Genomic DNA, 17,293 nt, shown 5'->3' with positions numbered 1-17,293 from the left:
TCCAGACCGCGGACATGAAACAGAAAAAAACCAATATACGACTATGGCCTTACTGAAGGGAACCAACCAAATGGTCCGTTGTGTAGCATCCCCGATACTCCAGTAATCCCCGGGACTATGTCATGGGAAACCTGAAGACTTTGTGTGCGACAACACAGATGAGACAGGTAGTTTAGTCCTTTGATGTACACTAAAATAATCGAATAACATTGCGGTAGACTGTATAGCTTTGAAGTTGAGTGTTGCTCTCAACATAATCTTCTCAGGAAGACTTTGTTGACCTGTGACTGGTCTTTCTTCTTCTTCTCAAGTTTCTTCGTTTTTACCACGGACGTATATGTAAGGCACTTCGATGCGTGTAAAGTGGGGGTGAATAGAGAGTTACAAATCTTTTCCACATATGAATCCTTGGTCTAACACAGTCTAGGATTCGATATTACGAATGAATATAAAGGATTGTTGTGTAAGAAGTTCAATGTCTTGTGGTGATATGTATTATACAATTAAGCCATTGTTTTCATTAAAACATTTTCAAGCCCTTTTTTGACAAAGAAGATTGATGACACTTTCAATTCGATAGAACTTTATTTCATTCCATTTAAATTACAAATATACAGTCAAAACTGACAATTTCCATTTGAAATGTGCAATAGTGCTCATACATAAGGACATCTGGTGGAAGAAAGCCACGTGACCAAACCTTATTAGCTCCCATGGTCAATCACCTTATATGAACCTACATGTATATTTCTCGGTATATAATTATCAATCTTTGACCTTTTGTATGTCAAAATATGGTGTTATACTTCCCTGGTTTAAATAAATAATTACACATCTTTGATTCAACCAATGCGGTGTGACACCATATCAACCGAACCAAAGTTCCTTAATTTTGTATTAGATATGGAATTTGTAATTGCATGCGAATGAAAAGAACATTGACCTGAAGTTACCACCCTGGGGGACGCCATGGTATGGCAATGGAGTTCACAGTATAGTACACTATGTAACCTTACCAAATGAAGTTGGCGTTCACCAGTGCATGAATTGCCTTCGGATTAATTGATGCCATCATCATTGTGACGTCACAATTGTCGAAAGATGCTGTTCAAATGGTTAGTCCTTCATTATAGATGCAAAATCTCTGGGTGTTTTATCATAAACTTGTTATCGAATCTAGATTCAGTTCGCAATTATGAAAGTATGAATGCCAACTAAACAGCAGCAGAAATAAAGCGCAAAATTAACTTTTGCCTAGTTGGCTTTCATATTACCATGATTGCCAACTGAATGCAGTTCATTGCCTAAATATAAAATCAGTTGTGACGTCACTATAGCAGCATTAACAACTAGGTTTTAATAAAATTGATAAATTGATATGCAGTAAATATTATTTCCACATTTCCATTTACTAGCCAATGAAAGCAATGAAAAATCAGAGCATATTTACATTTTTGTACAATATAAATATATTATAGTGTATATGAATGAAGCACCATTGTGATAAATATGACCAGAATAAGAAAATACCCGAGTCGTTTTGAGAGAATTTTGAGTATTGAAGAACAGTTACTACATACACTCATACTCTTATTGATGAAAACAGAATAGTGTTTAATAACGCTCGCGGGAACATTACGGTGTAACGTTTACATTACCTCATAATGTTATCAAATATGAACTTTTGTTGAGGTCAATATAGTCAGTTCATAGAAAAAAAAAGAACAAAAAGCCAAAATCATTATTTCAAGAACAACAATGGCTTTAGGACACCACCCTGATGAACTCAATATTTGGACAATGTGAGATTACAAGCGGAAGCAAGGCGTCGATATGCTTAAAATCAACTGGTACGTGACCGTATATTAGCCAATGAGAATAGTGGAAAATATCAGAGCATATCTAATATTGTTTTAAAACTAATGCTCTAAAGTAAAGTTGCCAGTAACATACATGGATATATATATACATGTATATAATGTACAATGTAATTTGAATATACATGTTATATTGTATAGAAAATAAATATTTGTGAATGAATAAATATTTTTGACCAAAAGACGGTGGCAAATAATTTGTTACTGTTTGTTAAAATGTCGTCATGTGACAGTGTAAGGAACGATAACTCCGGTTAGAGACTATGATTTCCGAAGGTTGCCGGAAATTTCTCCGTATTGGGGAAGCAAGTAGAGGGGCGATAACTCAGCAGCTCCAGATGGCATTGTGATAGGAATAACTGATAAAACATTACGTTAAAGGCCCACTACCTATTCCGAAACAAATTCAAAGTTTCTTTAAAATGTTAATAGCATAAGAAAATATATATCGATGGCTTAAGATGAGGTTACAACACCAAACAAATGCAAGGTTTCCTATGTAAATCAGTGAAGATTAATTTTGCTATTTTTGGATTCAATTGTGGTAGCAAGTGATTTATTGTTAACGCTATTTCTTAGTGAATGGATGGAAATGTGCAGTAACTGATCAAAAGTATACTTTGTCCTTTAGTTGTGGCACTGCCAATCATATACAATAGATAGCATGGTTTAATCAATTTAGAATATGTCAAATCTTCAATTATTTTCTAATAAAACCCCTGATAGACATTTTCTATTAAAAGGCAACCGTTGGTCATCACACAGCAGCAATTCGTATAGCTCAAAAATGTGAATTTGAAGTTAAAGCGGAAAAATATAGGAAAATATAGGAAAATACACATGGGCAATTTAATGTCGTGTAGTCACTATATCGCTACATTATTGATAGACATAGTTGTAAAGTAACAAGTTGTTTTCTTGTCCACAAACATGTATTGAAACAGACAGAGGACAAGCACGTGACATAGATAAACTATCGGTTATAGAAAGCATATATCCATATGTGTACGTGCTCGGCGCCATCCTAAACACCCCAGGGGTTACTTCACTGTAGTGGATATAACGGCAGTGAAATTAACCCCTGGAGTATCGAGGATGACTCGGCGCTATCGCCCATGTTAGCACCTTATAGCTAATTTACAGTTCATACTTAACAATAAGGGTGTCAATCATATGTGAAATAAATAAAATCATCTGAAATCCTATGATTGTAAAAGTAAAATGCTAATGGTAACCGTCTCGCTTATCCTCAATGCTCCAGGGGCTACTATCACTGTCGTTGTAATATGGTGGTGCTACAACGGATGGGCAGATTGTTTGGACCTTTGATGTTCATGAAAAGAATGGAATAACTGTACGCACTCTCTGTAATCTGTATAGGGAGTATCTTCAAGCCTGTGATTGGTCTGTTTTCCCTTCAGTTTTAATATGAAATAGTCCAAGGGTGGACATAACGACAGTGAAAGTAACTCCTGGAATATAAAGGATGCGCGTCTTCCTTAAATCTTCTTCGCAATCATTTAAAATAGATTATTCAGGTGACTTTCGGAATAAAAATATCGAAGACAACATCTTCACTCAACAGCAATAGTTTCTCTCATATACCGAAGACTATCTTATCTTTCAACTAATGATTACAGCCGTTTCTTTGAAATATCAAAAACTACAACTTCTCTTTCGACTGAGCACAACAATAGTTTCTTTGAGATACCGAAGACTTACTCTTCTTTCTCGGCAAAGAACGGTAACAATTTTTCTGAAATACCGACGAAAACTGCCTCTTCCATCTCGGCAGAGGAAATAAACAGTTTCCGTGATATAATGAAATCTACCACTTCTCTCTTGACTGGACACAGCCATATGTTCTTTGAGATACAGAAGACGTACTTCCGCTTTCGACAAATGATAGAAGCAGACAACATCTTTTTCTCGACAGAGAGCAGCAACAGCTTGCTGAGATACCGAAGACAGCCTCTTTTTCTCGACAGAGGGCAGCAACAGTTTCTCTGAGATACCAAAGACCACTTCTCTCTCGACTGAGCATAGCAATTGTGTCTTTGAGATAACGAAAACTACTTTCGCTCGGCTGAGGACACCATAGGTTCGTTTCAGATACGGAAGGCTACCCTTTCTCAAGGTCTTTGACAGTCCTCATACAGGAGAAACAGCAACAAAGAAATATCGCTAAGACCACTGCAATGCCTATGACGATGTGACACACAATGAGCTGCCAGAAAGTAAAAGTGAAAACAGACTTGTCACACCAATTTTTAGGTTCGTGCAATGGCGGCTTGAACTTAGGCAACCATGTTTCAAAAATCCAATAATTCCCAAACACAAACCATATACTTAGAAAAATGGTTAAACCTATATTTGCCATTTTGCTCATCGTCATCAGTTCGTTTTCATCGTGTAAATCCTCTTCATCGTCGTCTTTGAGTCTGCGAATTTGATGACAGAGAGTCATTAAAACTTTAATGGTTCCGAAACAGCCTCCGACCAGAAGGTATATCGGGATTTTAGGCTCCTTTGGGCACTCGTCCAGATATTTTACCCCTACAATCAGAATTATTACAAATATTAATGTATTATCAAACACTTTCAAATATAATTAACTAATTATCTTATCGTAATTTTCTGAAAATCTATTTTAGATGATATTATGTGTTTTATTCATGGACTGGTTATGGCGTCAAGGAAAAAAAACCCCGTTTATTTCATTATTAGTATGGATTTCGCCAAAGGCAGAGAAACGTGTGATAAGACAAAGCAATTATTGTAAAGGGCACGGACTCTGTTGTTGTGGTCTTTTCATTGATGCCCGCGTAACCGAAGGGAAAACAAGCGATGTAATAATACCGCGTTATCACTTCTGGTGATAAAACGCTTATTTCAATTATCGTTTTAGACCGAAAACTAGACATTTCTTACTCCTAAGTAATATGACAGTTCTGTCAACATACATGTATATCAAGCTGTAGGTGGGAAAGAAGATATCGCGTCATATTAAAACAAATGATGCAAGATAGATAGTACAGATGGATAAGATATATTCCAGTTCAAGAGGGAAACGAACCTGACTTTTCGTCAAAAATCGACATATTGTCATTTTCTTGTAATTAATCGATCATTTCTAGTGAACTGCGTTCAAGCGTCCGGATTAGACTCCTCCCTCAAATGCTGTAACATTCTGTTACGACAGCCAATGAAAACTCTCGGAAGTTGCCTCGATTGGTTAGACTCAATGTGGTGTAGCGCAAACAATGTTGACTTCAAAGGGATCTACTGATTTGACTTGGTCACACCTTTGTACCAAAGATTTGTTAGCATACACTTGGCGATAAAAAGGTTTCAAACATGTTTTTGAAATCAATCGTACCTTATAACCATCGAAAGACAATACCACCATATCTTGATTGATTCGTAAAACGTTCCCTGTAACATACACGGTTGTAGCTGTATATATAAGGCCAAAAATATGTATGTTTAGATATATGGCTACTATTTATCAAGAAAATGATTAAATATTAGTGTCTTCCACTCTTGGCTCTTTATTTAACAATGAATAATTGGAGATTTGACGAAGAAAGAAGATATAAACAGCTCAGATTGGCCTAGAGTAAAGCTATTAATAGGAGTATCCTTTTAGGTACAGAAAAAAATAGGATCGGGGCTAAAAATTAGGGTCGGTCGGGTAACCCTAACCAGACATATTTTTTGGCTTAATTTAGATGTTACATCCGGAAGCAGAATCTACATCCACCTCTGATTGTTAGTTGTATGAATTGTAATAGTAATTTTTAAAAGTATGCTTGTAAATATGTAAATTTCTATTCAAACCTATTATAAGTTGTGCTAAAAAACACTCTATTTTAGTTCAAGAAAGCATAATTTGACGTTTGGAATCACAGGGACCTGGCACGAATTTTTTTATCAAATTCCAAATTTCCACTCATTTTAACCTGTGACTATCGCTATGTACATGTAGGTCATGACTATATACATGCATGTAATGCTGTTTTTATTTTACGATTTTGAATGCCAAATTGTTGCGGTATTAATGATTAAAATTGTGTACGTTTTTGAATGTGTAACAAGCTATAACAGGTAAACTCCGCCCTCAGTTAGATTATCGCTGTTACTAAACTCCGCCCACGGTTTGACTGACGACTTCCCGAGCCGATAAACGCGCATACGACTGGTTGAAACTATTCACGTGATTTGTGGTTTGAACGATCCGAAAGTCAATTCCGGACGCTTGAACGCATTTCACTGTAACACCGATCATTTCTAGAGAACATCTTAAATTTCATTTTTAATCTAAACCACGAAGAAGGAACCTAGTGAGGAAGTCCCTTCAGAAAATCAATAGACTTCCTCAATATAATTATGATGTATTTAAAAAGATAAAAAAAATGTCATGAATTAACAAACAACAAAATGTCATGAATTCAGAAAGAACAGTTTATGGCATAAATCCAGAAAAAAACCAGCTTGTCGTGATTTCAAATAGAATATTTTATAGTAAATTTCAAATAGATTTACTAAACTACAGCAAAATCACGTTTAGAACAAACACGCTTAAATGAATTCATGTTTATAACATGCAATATGTGCATAACATATTATGCTTATGACGCAGTGATTTTGTTGTATTTAGTTAGTCTTTCTATAAACGTTCATGAGGCTTTATTGCATGGGTAGCCATGCAATACAGCCTCAGGCGGCATGAGTGTTTGCCCTAGGCCAGCCAGTATTACACCAGTAGGTATGAAAAAGAAATGATTTCCATACATATTCTCGCAGCTATCACATCGGAGGTTATGTCTTACATCAGAGGAGTTCCGATTGCCTGTCATTCCGATTTATCAGAGTAGAGTTATTTCCCTTCGTGAATCCATTTTGATATATCATACTAATTACTTTCCTTCAATTTCAATTTCAATTTCAACAAATTTTATTGACATATTATTTACAGTCAAAAGGATTAGACAACAGGCAAAGCCTATCTAGGTCTTCTCCTTTAGGTGAAAAATGGCAAGAAGTATAGACAAATATATTAGTATATATACAAGTACACATTAATACAAATATTCAAACAAGCAAAAACAAAAGGGGAAGTAACTCCTTTATGTCAAAATTTAATATATATATATATATATGGATTTTTTGTGTGTAACCCATTAGAGGTATTTAATGTTGATTGTTAAACAAAAAGTTTTAATCAAAATAAATGACTTGTTACCATTGAGAGTAAACTATTTATCATAAATATTTGTTGACATTGGATTATATCCCCCGACAGAGGATGCACAAATATGCACAAATATGCACAACACACAGGCCATACTAATGGGGACCAAAAGCCAATGTCAGCAAATAGATATGTAGCATCTGATAGGGTTACACAAGCTAAGTAGATAATATCGTTTTTGTTTTACTCAGTTTAAAATGAGTTACTTTGTATAAACACTTCAAATTAAAAATTTAAAAAAAAACATATAAAAAGAGATAGAGAGAAAAAGCAAAAAACATAAAAAAAATACTGTAGAATGATTTATTCAATTTGCCAATGTACATTATTTAATTATATTTAGGTTCATTTATCTAGGTTTCATTACCATGGTATAAAACTCTCAAAGTAAGTTTTATATGGATAATCTGATAAGAGAAAATTTGTAACAGAGTAGTAGCAATTATCCATATCACAAACATCATTTCATATTCTGTAGTATATATACTTTGAACTTTGAATAGTGAGTATTGAATTTAGAACCTAGAGCCTGCTATATATTTGCTATATACTTATTTCCTTCGTACCATTCTAATCTGAGTTCGTGAATGGAAGTAGCTATGATAGAAAACAATGTAAACAAGTAAATTCGTGGAATTTCCATCCCCCGCTTTAAGATATATTGTAGGTAAACATTATTGAGGTTAGGTTTAACCTTGGTTGAAACACTAAAAAATAACTGAAGTCTTATTCGGAAGTTAGATATTTAACTTTGTTACCAAGTTTGAAGAAAATCGGTTAATATTTATTACAGTTATTGTACGGAAGTGGCAGAAAATGACTTTTTTATCAAATCAAAGGGCCATAACTCTGCTAATTAAGATCTGCCAAAGATGGCAATCGAACTCGGCTAAGCCCTTAAGGCATTTAACTTTGTTACCAAGTTTTAACAATATTATTGTTAACTTTTGTTAGTTATTACACAGAAACTGTAGAAAAATGGCATTTGTTGTAAATTAAAGGACCATAACTCTGATAAATAACATCCGCTGAAAGAGTTGATCGTACCTGGCCACGCATTTAAGACATTCAACCTTGTTACCAAGTTTGAAGAAAATCGGTTAATATTTATCACAGTTATTGTACGGAAAAGGCAGAAACTGACTTTTTTATTTAAGCAAATTTGTTACACTTATTGCACGGAAATGGCAGAAAATGACGTTTTTAGTAGTCAAATGGCCATAACTCCGCTAAATAAGGTCCATCGACAGTCGCGGTCGAACTTGGCCGAGTCCTTAAGGCATTTAACCATATAATAATAATAATAATAATAATAGACTTTATTTAGAGTCGATAACACTTTGAGTCAGAGACTCGTCTTCCAAGTGGTCGACATAAAAATATACAATATTTACAACATGGAATATATCATAGACAATACATATTACAGCGTTGCATGTATTATTATAATGGATATCACAGTCAGATTATCACAGAAAATAGTAAAAATTAAAAAGGCACTCATAAAGCTCATGGTGCATAAATATATGGAAAAATAAAAAACACATCTTAATGAATTAGTGTCTAATATACATATATGCCAATAAGACAAAAGAATAAAAATTGACAGAATATATGCTATTATAGCATGTATTAAAATTGATTTTGTTTGATTAATTAACGATAGTTTATTAAGACGATAAAAGAACAAAAAGTGCTGGGTTTACTAAAAATAGGTATTAAGAAGCAAATGAAACAGTGATTATTGGGATACATGTAGGAAGTGTTTTTTGCATTCGTATTTGAATTTGGAAAGTTTTGTATTTTTAGAAACACTTTCTGGTAGATCATTCCATAGTGATGGTCCACTATACTTAAATGAGCTCTTAAATTTTTCTGTTTTAAATCTAGGTAATAAGTATTTCCCTGAAGTGGCTGATCTAGTCTTCTTTTCATGAATATTGGATACTAAATTGTTACAATCTAAATAATTAGGACATAATTTGTTAATAACTTTAAACATAAGAATACACTCATTATATTTTACTCTTTTGCTAAACGGTAGCCATTTTAATTTACAAAGAAGTTCCTCACCTGATACGGTATAATCTTCGTCTAAAATAATACGAAGTATTCTCTTTTGCATTCGTTCAAGTTTGCTTATGTACAGCTGGCTACAATGGCCCCAAACATTTGAACAATAATTAAGGTAAGGTAAAATGAAACAATTAAAAAACGTAATTCTAGATGAAATTGGTAAAAATTTAAAATGACCTTGTCATCAAGTTTGAAGGAAATCGGTTTACATTTGTTACAGTTATTGCACGGAACAAAGTGTTACAGACAGACTTACAGACAGACGGACGAACCCAACCTAATATCCCCCGTTTCGGAGAAAGCGGGGGATAACTCCGAAACGGGGGATAACAATCAAATCAACCAAACATGTAATGTATTTTGAAATCACGTGATTCAATGTAGAATCACGTGGTTTTGTTGACTTACCAATGATCATCATGGTTAGTGGTAAGGCAGTAAAGAGACCGAGAAGCACCGTGACGGGCCCTGAAACAGAAAATGTATTATCGTGTGGCGGTAAAATGAAAGGTTAAGATGTAAGCCATACCATACAGAAGCACAGTGACGGGCCCTGAAACAGCAATCTGATTGAAATACAGATCCTTATAACCACTCCGTTCAATAGAGGATCTGAGAAAATCCAATTAAGGGTCATGTTCGGATGACCTTTATACCACGTGTAATTCAGATCAAATGCATTTTCTGCACGTTGCTATATCAATTGACAACGCCATTTCGCCCCAACATACATATACGATTAGCTTTGTTGTGCTCTTTGGGCGAGATGACTAAGTACACAGAAATAATTCTGACAGATTTTCAAACTATTTCGTCCCCTGAAATTCACTGTCAAAATTTTGCCAGCGGCAATTTGATTGGCCATTTCCAAAGGTCACCTGGACATGACCCCTAATGGGATTTTCTCAGATCCTCTTATCCAACGTAGTGATTTTATGGATCTGAATTTTAATCAGATTGCTGAAACAGAAACGTATCATCATGGAGTGGTAAAGTGAAAGGCTAAGATGTAAGCTATACCGTACAAAAATTCCGTGACGGGCCCTGAAACAGAAACGTATCATCATTTAGTGGTAAAATGAAAGGCTAAGATGTTAGCCATACCGTACAGAAGTACCGTGACGGGCCCTAAAACAGAAAATTATCATCATGTAGTGGTAAAATGAAAGGCTAAGATGTTAGCCATACCGTACAGAAGTACCGTGACGGGCCCTGAAACAGAAACGTATCATCATGTAGTGGTAAAATGAAAGGCTAAGATGTCAGCCATACCGTACAGAAGTACCGTGACGGGCCCAGAAACAGATAACGTATCATGTATAGTGAAGGGCTAGTGTTTATAATATAAAGTGTTTGCTACACTGCCGCACAAATACATCAAAATTGCTAAAAAACGAAACCAGAGAAAATTCTTACGAAAAATCACGATTACGAAAAGCAGATATTCTTACGCAGACGGTGTCTATATCAGGAGCTTACGAATCCCACACACCACTCGTGTGAATAAAGATCAATTTTCTCGTTGAAATCCTTTGGAACTGAAATTATTCAAGGTAATATAAATTTAGACCTGCATCCGACTAGCGTATAAAAAGAGAGTTTATCATTCAAGACAAAGCCTAATCGACCACAATAACGATTAAGCCATGTCTCGTACGCCGTGACAAGATAACGAGAGAATTGTCACTTCGGTGCGAGATTTTACACGAATCCTTCCAAAACATTCCTTGGTGCTGACGTTGCATGCTGTTATGCAGTGTGCTCAGAATACCAAGAAAGAAATGAGATTGAAATTGGCCGGATACTGGGGAGCCGGAGGGGGTGGAGGCGTATATGGACTGAGACCACAATTACATACTTCCGGTTTCAGGTTTCAGTACCCACGAATGAAGTCCCTTCAGAAATGTATGTATTTTATGAAAACAATGCAGCATGCCCCTGTGAACTTGGTATTTGCCAACAAATTTAATGTAGATGTGTAGTGTATATGTCAAAATTAACTGTTATAGTGTAAAATACTGAATTTTCTTATGTTTTTATTGCTCCAGGATCCTGTGTAAAAAAGTCCTGTTTTGACCCCAACCCATGACCCGGATGTATATAATTGGCACATGGTGACACTTGATGACAGATATCTTGAGAAAATGCCGGTCATGCTAGGTTGAAACTTTCAGAATTTGTTCCTCGGATATTGACCTTGACCAGGTTAGATGGAAACTTGTCAACGAAATTTTGGGAATTTATTATGAATTTTAACGTTACAATGAAACATATAGCAGAGTTAATTGTGGTCTCGGTCCTTAATATACGGCAGATACGTATCCCCAGCCATAAGGAAGGAACCAGCTATCAATACACATAGTAATTGTCTGTCATTACTGACTAAAACACGCCATGTTACAGTCACGTGCCGCCGCTGTAGACTCACTCAACTAAGAATGATTTACTTTTGCATATATACAAATGTGAAAGTGTCTTGATAGAACGCAACAAAGCGGCTTCCATACACCTATGGCCTGCCATGCAACCCGTGATAAAGCTGGGCAAAACGGGACAAAACGCGCAGTCAGTATGTATCAACCGTGATAAAACCCTAAACAAAACTCAACAGAACGTTTCAAAACTTGAAAGCGTCCTGAGATACCGGGGAACATGCATGCTGCCTATTCAACCACGGACCGTCTGAAAGGTCGATTATAGATGTCACGTTTTGTTTCGTCAAGCACGTTTTACTACGCTCTACCATTGAAGCATGAATGCTTAAAAATCTGGCACGATACCATATCCATCACGTCCTCTTGCATTGTCTCACGGTCATCCTGTTTTGTCCACGATGGCCTGAAACGTAATTGCCGTGGCCGTCGGGAACAAAGTGTAAACCTAGCTTTGGAAAAAAGTAACAGTGACATTTCTTTTTGACCTTTTGCCCAAAATTAAATCTCATCCCATATGTTATAACGTAACATCATATGAAGTATCAATTAAGTCTATAAATGTTTCTCAAGTTATCTAAACCAATGTCCAGACTGAAAGATCCTTCGGTTTCACCATCGGGGACTAATGAGTTCGTACGTTTTATGGTTGATAAGAAGAATGGATAAAAATATCAAAAAAAGTCTTGGGAAATACATTTTAAAAGTTATGTGTGCCAATATTTTGAGAATTACAATGCTTACAATGCACATGCTTTAATTCTACAAAGATAGATAAGAGCTGGAAATTATTTTGGCAGTTCTGCCATAAATCATCATATTAACATACAAAATGTATATAGCGTAGTGAAATGAGTATATACAGTCAGATCATAAAACCAAGTTGTGGTCTTCATTTTCATTTCATATTTTTACAGTGTTATTAGTAATTGTAAAATGATTTTTGCAGGAATGTCTCCATCGCAAAAGGCATAAAACCAAAACAAAACATAAAAATTAGTGAATGAATTCTGTGTTGTAACCAAAGTGCATAAGGCATCATACATGTTTGTCTGTTTAATTGAATGATTTCACATCATAATTCATCAAACCTGATGGGTTTCGATAAATTTCTAAAAAAATAACATGTCTAAATAAATGGAGTGATCTGATTATTGGCTCGAGGAAACCAGTGGAGCGATTTCAAGTTTCTTTTACAAACATATCGGTTCAGTTGAATTTCCATGGGAATTTCTACATGCATGCCACATCGTAAATAATTGGAGACCGAGAGTAGGATGTCCTTTCTATGAATCTGGTAGAGATTTGATAATGAATTTTAGTTTTTAACAAGAGTAAAAAAATAATCCATTATCTAACCTCCAGTAGATTAATTGAAAACGACATTATAACCCCAAATTGCGACTGAATAGCTAAGATATTGCAGCAGCATGGTGAATTTTCGGGGAAACCATCCTTAAAAAGGAAATTGCAACAGAAGTTATGCCAATTATATCCAATTACTAGAATAGGATATGAACTTAATGCGTGAAGTAACTTTATAATACTGTAAATTTAGAATGAGATTTTTATGATTTAAGTTGGAATGGTAAAACAGAAAACATAAAAAGAACAACTCTAATTTCAGAACGGAGGATTAAATGTTCGAGACACTGAATCGCGTATAGACCCTTAATGCCATGGCTGAGACGATTATTTTAGTGATTTAGATGAAAACTTGAAGATAATTCTTCGCGAGATATTCAGCACGTTTGGGGCCAATTTTTCTTATTTTTAGGACGAATATTGGGACACTCGTATATCAAAATTGGGCAAATAATGTAGTAATGGTAAATAATACAATTAAGTCTGTAAAAGCACAGTACTGTCTGCCAATATATAATCTTGACTCTATCGATAATATTCAGGAAAGCAGCCTACGATTTATAATAAATGATCAACTGTTTCTTGAGACACTTTTAATGGAAATAAGGGGAAAAACAATATCTTACTCATCTTTTAAAAAGAAACAAAAGAATTGAAGAAAACAACCTGAAAAAAGATATAAGTAGACTTGAAAATAAAATTACTGTTGATATAGATCTAGATGAATTGAATAGAAAAAAAGGAAGGAATTAGAAGTAAGTTTTCTTCATTTGGCAAACTGTGGAAGTGATATCTTATCTAATTGTAAGAATGATTTTTGAAAGGATGTATTTACAGCATGGGTCAAACTAAGATTAAAGGATAACCAATAAGAAGCGGAAAAACACTTAAGACACCAATTTGGTACAATTAAAACATTATTGTTGCAAATATTTGTTTGTTTGTTTGATTGATTAACGTCCTATTAACAGCTATGGTCATGTAAGGACGTCATCCCATGTATGCGGTGTATTGCGTGTATGTTTTGCGAAGTGCGTGTTTTGGGAGACTGCGGTATATTCATGTTGTGTCTTTTTGTATAGTGGAACTGTTGATATTTTTATAGTGCTATATGACTGAAGCATGCCTCCGAAGACACCGAAACTATTTTCTACCAATCATGGTTTAGAAAGGGAATTTCAATTAAACAAGATCTGTTAAAAAGTGTTTCTCCATGTTCATTCCTTACATTGATGTATTTTGCAATATTTATGGTGTAATAAGTAATTATCTTCAATATCATGAACTGATATCCAGCCTTAAAAAGTGTCTTAAGAATGTAAATTTACCAACTGAAAAATTATTTTATCCAATTATTCCTTTTTAGTCTTGAAATTATACTGAAAAACATTTTGTGGAGTCCCAAGATTTTTTATATATCACTTGTCAAAAACAATACTGTAATAACTGGTCAAGCTAAATGGGGAACCTCTTTTAACTATAATCAATAAACATGGAAAGATATATACGAGATACCCCTCATCTCTACCAATAATACTAAACTTCAGTGGCTTCAGTTCCGAATTTCCCACTATGTACTAACAACTAACACTTATCTTTGTAAATTTGGTCTCTCTAATAATCTTCACTGTTTGGTATGTGCTTTAGAAAGGGAGACAATCACTCATCTATTTTGGGCAAACTATGAAGTTCAGAACTTTTTAGCTTATATAGAAAGTCTTTTAGATATTCTGTTTATACATTTGCAAAATAAAGAAACTATGCTTTTCGAAATACTTAATCATAACGGCACATATCAAAGAATAGATAATGAAATTGTTCTTTTTATCAAACACTATATCTATAAAACAAAATGTTTACACGGTTCTTTAAATATAATGGCTTTTAAAAAAAAAACTTTATTAAAGATTATCATTATGTTCAAAGATATATAGCTTATGGAAAAGGAGAAAAAACTAAAATTTACTAAAGATTGGAAAAAATGGATAAAGCTAGTAGAACTAACAAATCCCTGACAGTTGAACAATCTTTTATTAAAATAGAATATATATTTATTTGTTGACATACATACAAGTGTCATGCTTGCTTTTGATCGGGATGTTGAGCAGTGATTTTTAATTCAATTATCACTATCAAAAATGAAATGTCTATCTAAATTCTTGCCTCCTTTTTTCTGTTCTTTCTTTCTTTTTTTTTAACTCATGTTTCATTGGTTTGTTCATTATTTTTCATATAAGAATATATCTACATTTAATTTTTATTCTTCACAACCTCTCCTTTCTAGTTAATCCCATTATCCATTCTTTTCTTCCCAACTCTTTGTCCTTTATTTTATTTTTTCTCTCCCTACTCCCTCTGTATCAAAATCCAAACAATATAAATATACTGATGAATGAAAGAATAGTAGAGTAAAAGATGTGCATGAAAGATAACTATATTAATATTTCATGATTATGTGATTAATGTAAAATTGATATCTTGTTTGACAAAAAATAAAAAATTATAAAAAAGGAATGAAATAGTCTTAAACATGGTGGACGACGGACGGGTGACTCGATGGCAATAGGTTATCCTGGTCCCTTTGGGGGCACACAGTCTTCATATATCATTCAGCAAAATGCTAATATCTGTTTACACTACCGGATAAACACTAAAACATAAAATTAGACCTAAGTATTTTCTCTTTTATATGTTCTGTTCGACGTAGAAAAAGTCCTGCATAACACTAGAACGGTACAGTTCTCAAAATCCGCTTTCCTAAGATGGCAGAGCAGGTAATGAGCAACTGAAGTTGAAAAAAAGTTAACAAAGGTTTCGTAGCTGATATGGGTTCAGTAAAGGTACACAAAACCCCATAAAGTAAACCCGAATTCCCCATTGCAAATTTCGTTTTCGGTTCAAATTCAAAATTGCCATTCAATGTTGACATTGGTATATTATTGAAACTGATTGCGAAGAATTATGATTAAGATGTCAAATCTAATGTGAAATCATTTATTTTAGTTTGGCTCAATTTTCCTGAATAATACAAGTTTACAATTTTGTTCTTACTTCAATTCATCGAGAAGGCCTTACACAAAAATAGTACAGTCGAAAATACAGTAATTAATTTTAGGATAACCAGTCGTGATAACAACAATATTTGTATAGCAATAGTAAATTTTGTCTGTCGTTAGTAAATAATTTTATTTTTGTCAACACGATGACTTAAGTAAACCTTTGTCAACATTTTTGTCCAACCTCTAATAGAGTAAACATTGTATAACGGAAATGGAAAACAATAGCAAATAATACGGGAAAATGGAACAATTACCCAATGATACGAGGATTGGAATAACTACGAAATGTTGCTTAGAATGGAATGACTACCAAATTGTGCAAGTAATGGAATGACTACGAAATGGTGCAGGAAATGGAATGACTACCAAATGGTGCTGAGAATGGAATGAATTCCAAATGGTGATGGGAATGGAATGACTACAAAATGGTGAGGGGAATGGAATGACTTCCAAATTGTAAGTGAAATGAAAAAAACATTGGAAAACATGGTCTTTTTTGCCGTTTTTTAGCAACTAGTGATATCTCCTAGTCTAATTTATTAATTTGGAGAACTTTATACATGTGAGAATGTAGCTTGTTCCATATTCAACAAATGTTTCCAAAAATTGGAGAAATGTGACTTAAATCATTATAAATTTGGACTTACAGCTTCCACTGATCACTACAAAGGCACGATAGACGAAGTCACAAGCTCCAACAGACTCGTGGGAGGCTTCAAACAGACTGCTGACGAACGAGAACGAGGTGTCGGGTTCAGCGCGCTCCTGCCATAACACAACACTCCCATAGTACTGTTTGTCACCACTCGGGGCAAGACTCGGCTACAAATAAGAGAAACAGAATATTATACTCCTGGTGATGATAATGTCTCAAAAAGACACATCTGTCAGTCATGCATGAAGTATGTCTACAAAATTACTAGCTACAACTGTATTAACCTCATTTTAATGGGATATATCAATAAACACATAATGATTATATGTGTATTTGTAGAATACAGTATATATATTTGACATACTTTAGGAGAACCAATAACACTGCCAAAAGAAAACAAATTCCAATTCAAAAACAAATTGATATTAGTATGACATTAACACCACTGCAAAACAATTTTAATTGCTTTGTTTTAAAATCCAGACATACTGTTGTCGACATATAACTTTGTTATTTTATTTATTTTAATCAATGGATCCACAGTCATGGTCTGTTAATGAAGTCTTGATTATTTA

At 34.3% G+C, this 17,293-nt stretch overlaps 1 protein-coding gene across 1 annotated transcript in view; it reads right to left on the bottom strand.

Annotated features, from left to right (window-relative positions):
* Nucleotides 1–572: 572 nt before the first annotated feature.
* LOC138328091 (uncharacterized) overlaps nucleotides 573–17,293 on the bottom strand; it is a 56,659-nt gene continuing 39,938 nt past the window's right edge. The window contains exons 2-4 of the mRNA XM_069274704.1: nucleotides 16,711–16,885; nucleotides 9,616–9,675; nucleotides 573–4,433 (exon numbers count right to left, since the gene is read on the bottom strand). Coding sequence (XP_069130805.1) covers nucleotides 4,000–4,433; nucleotides 9,616–9,675; nucleotides 16,711–16,885 — 669 coding nt within the window. The 3' untranslated portion in view covers nucleotides 573–3,999. The remainder of the gene's footprint in view (nucleotides 4,434–9,615; nucleotides 9,676–16,710; nucleotides 16,886–17,293) is intronic.

Source organism: Argopecten irradians, chromosome 7 (assembly GCF_041381155.1).
Source record: "Argopecten irradians isolate NY chromosome 7, Ai_NY, whole genome shotgun sequence".
NCBI lineage: Eukaryota > Metazoa > Mollusca > Bivalvia > Pectinida > Pectinidae > Argopecten > Argopecten irradians.
The sequence above is the reverse complement of the archived record's forward strand: the minus strand, read 5'-3'. Positions and strand labels throughout refer to the sequence as shown.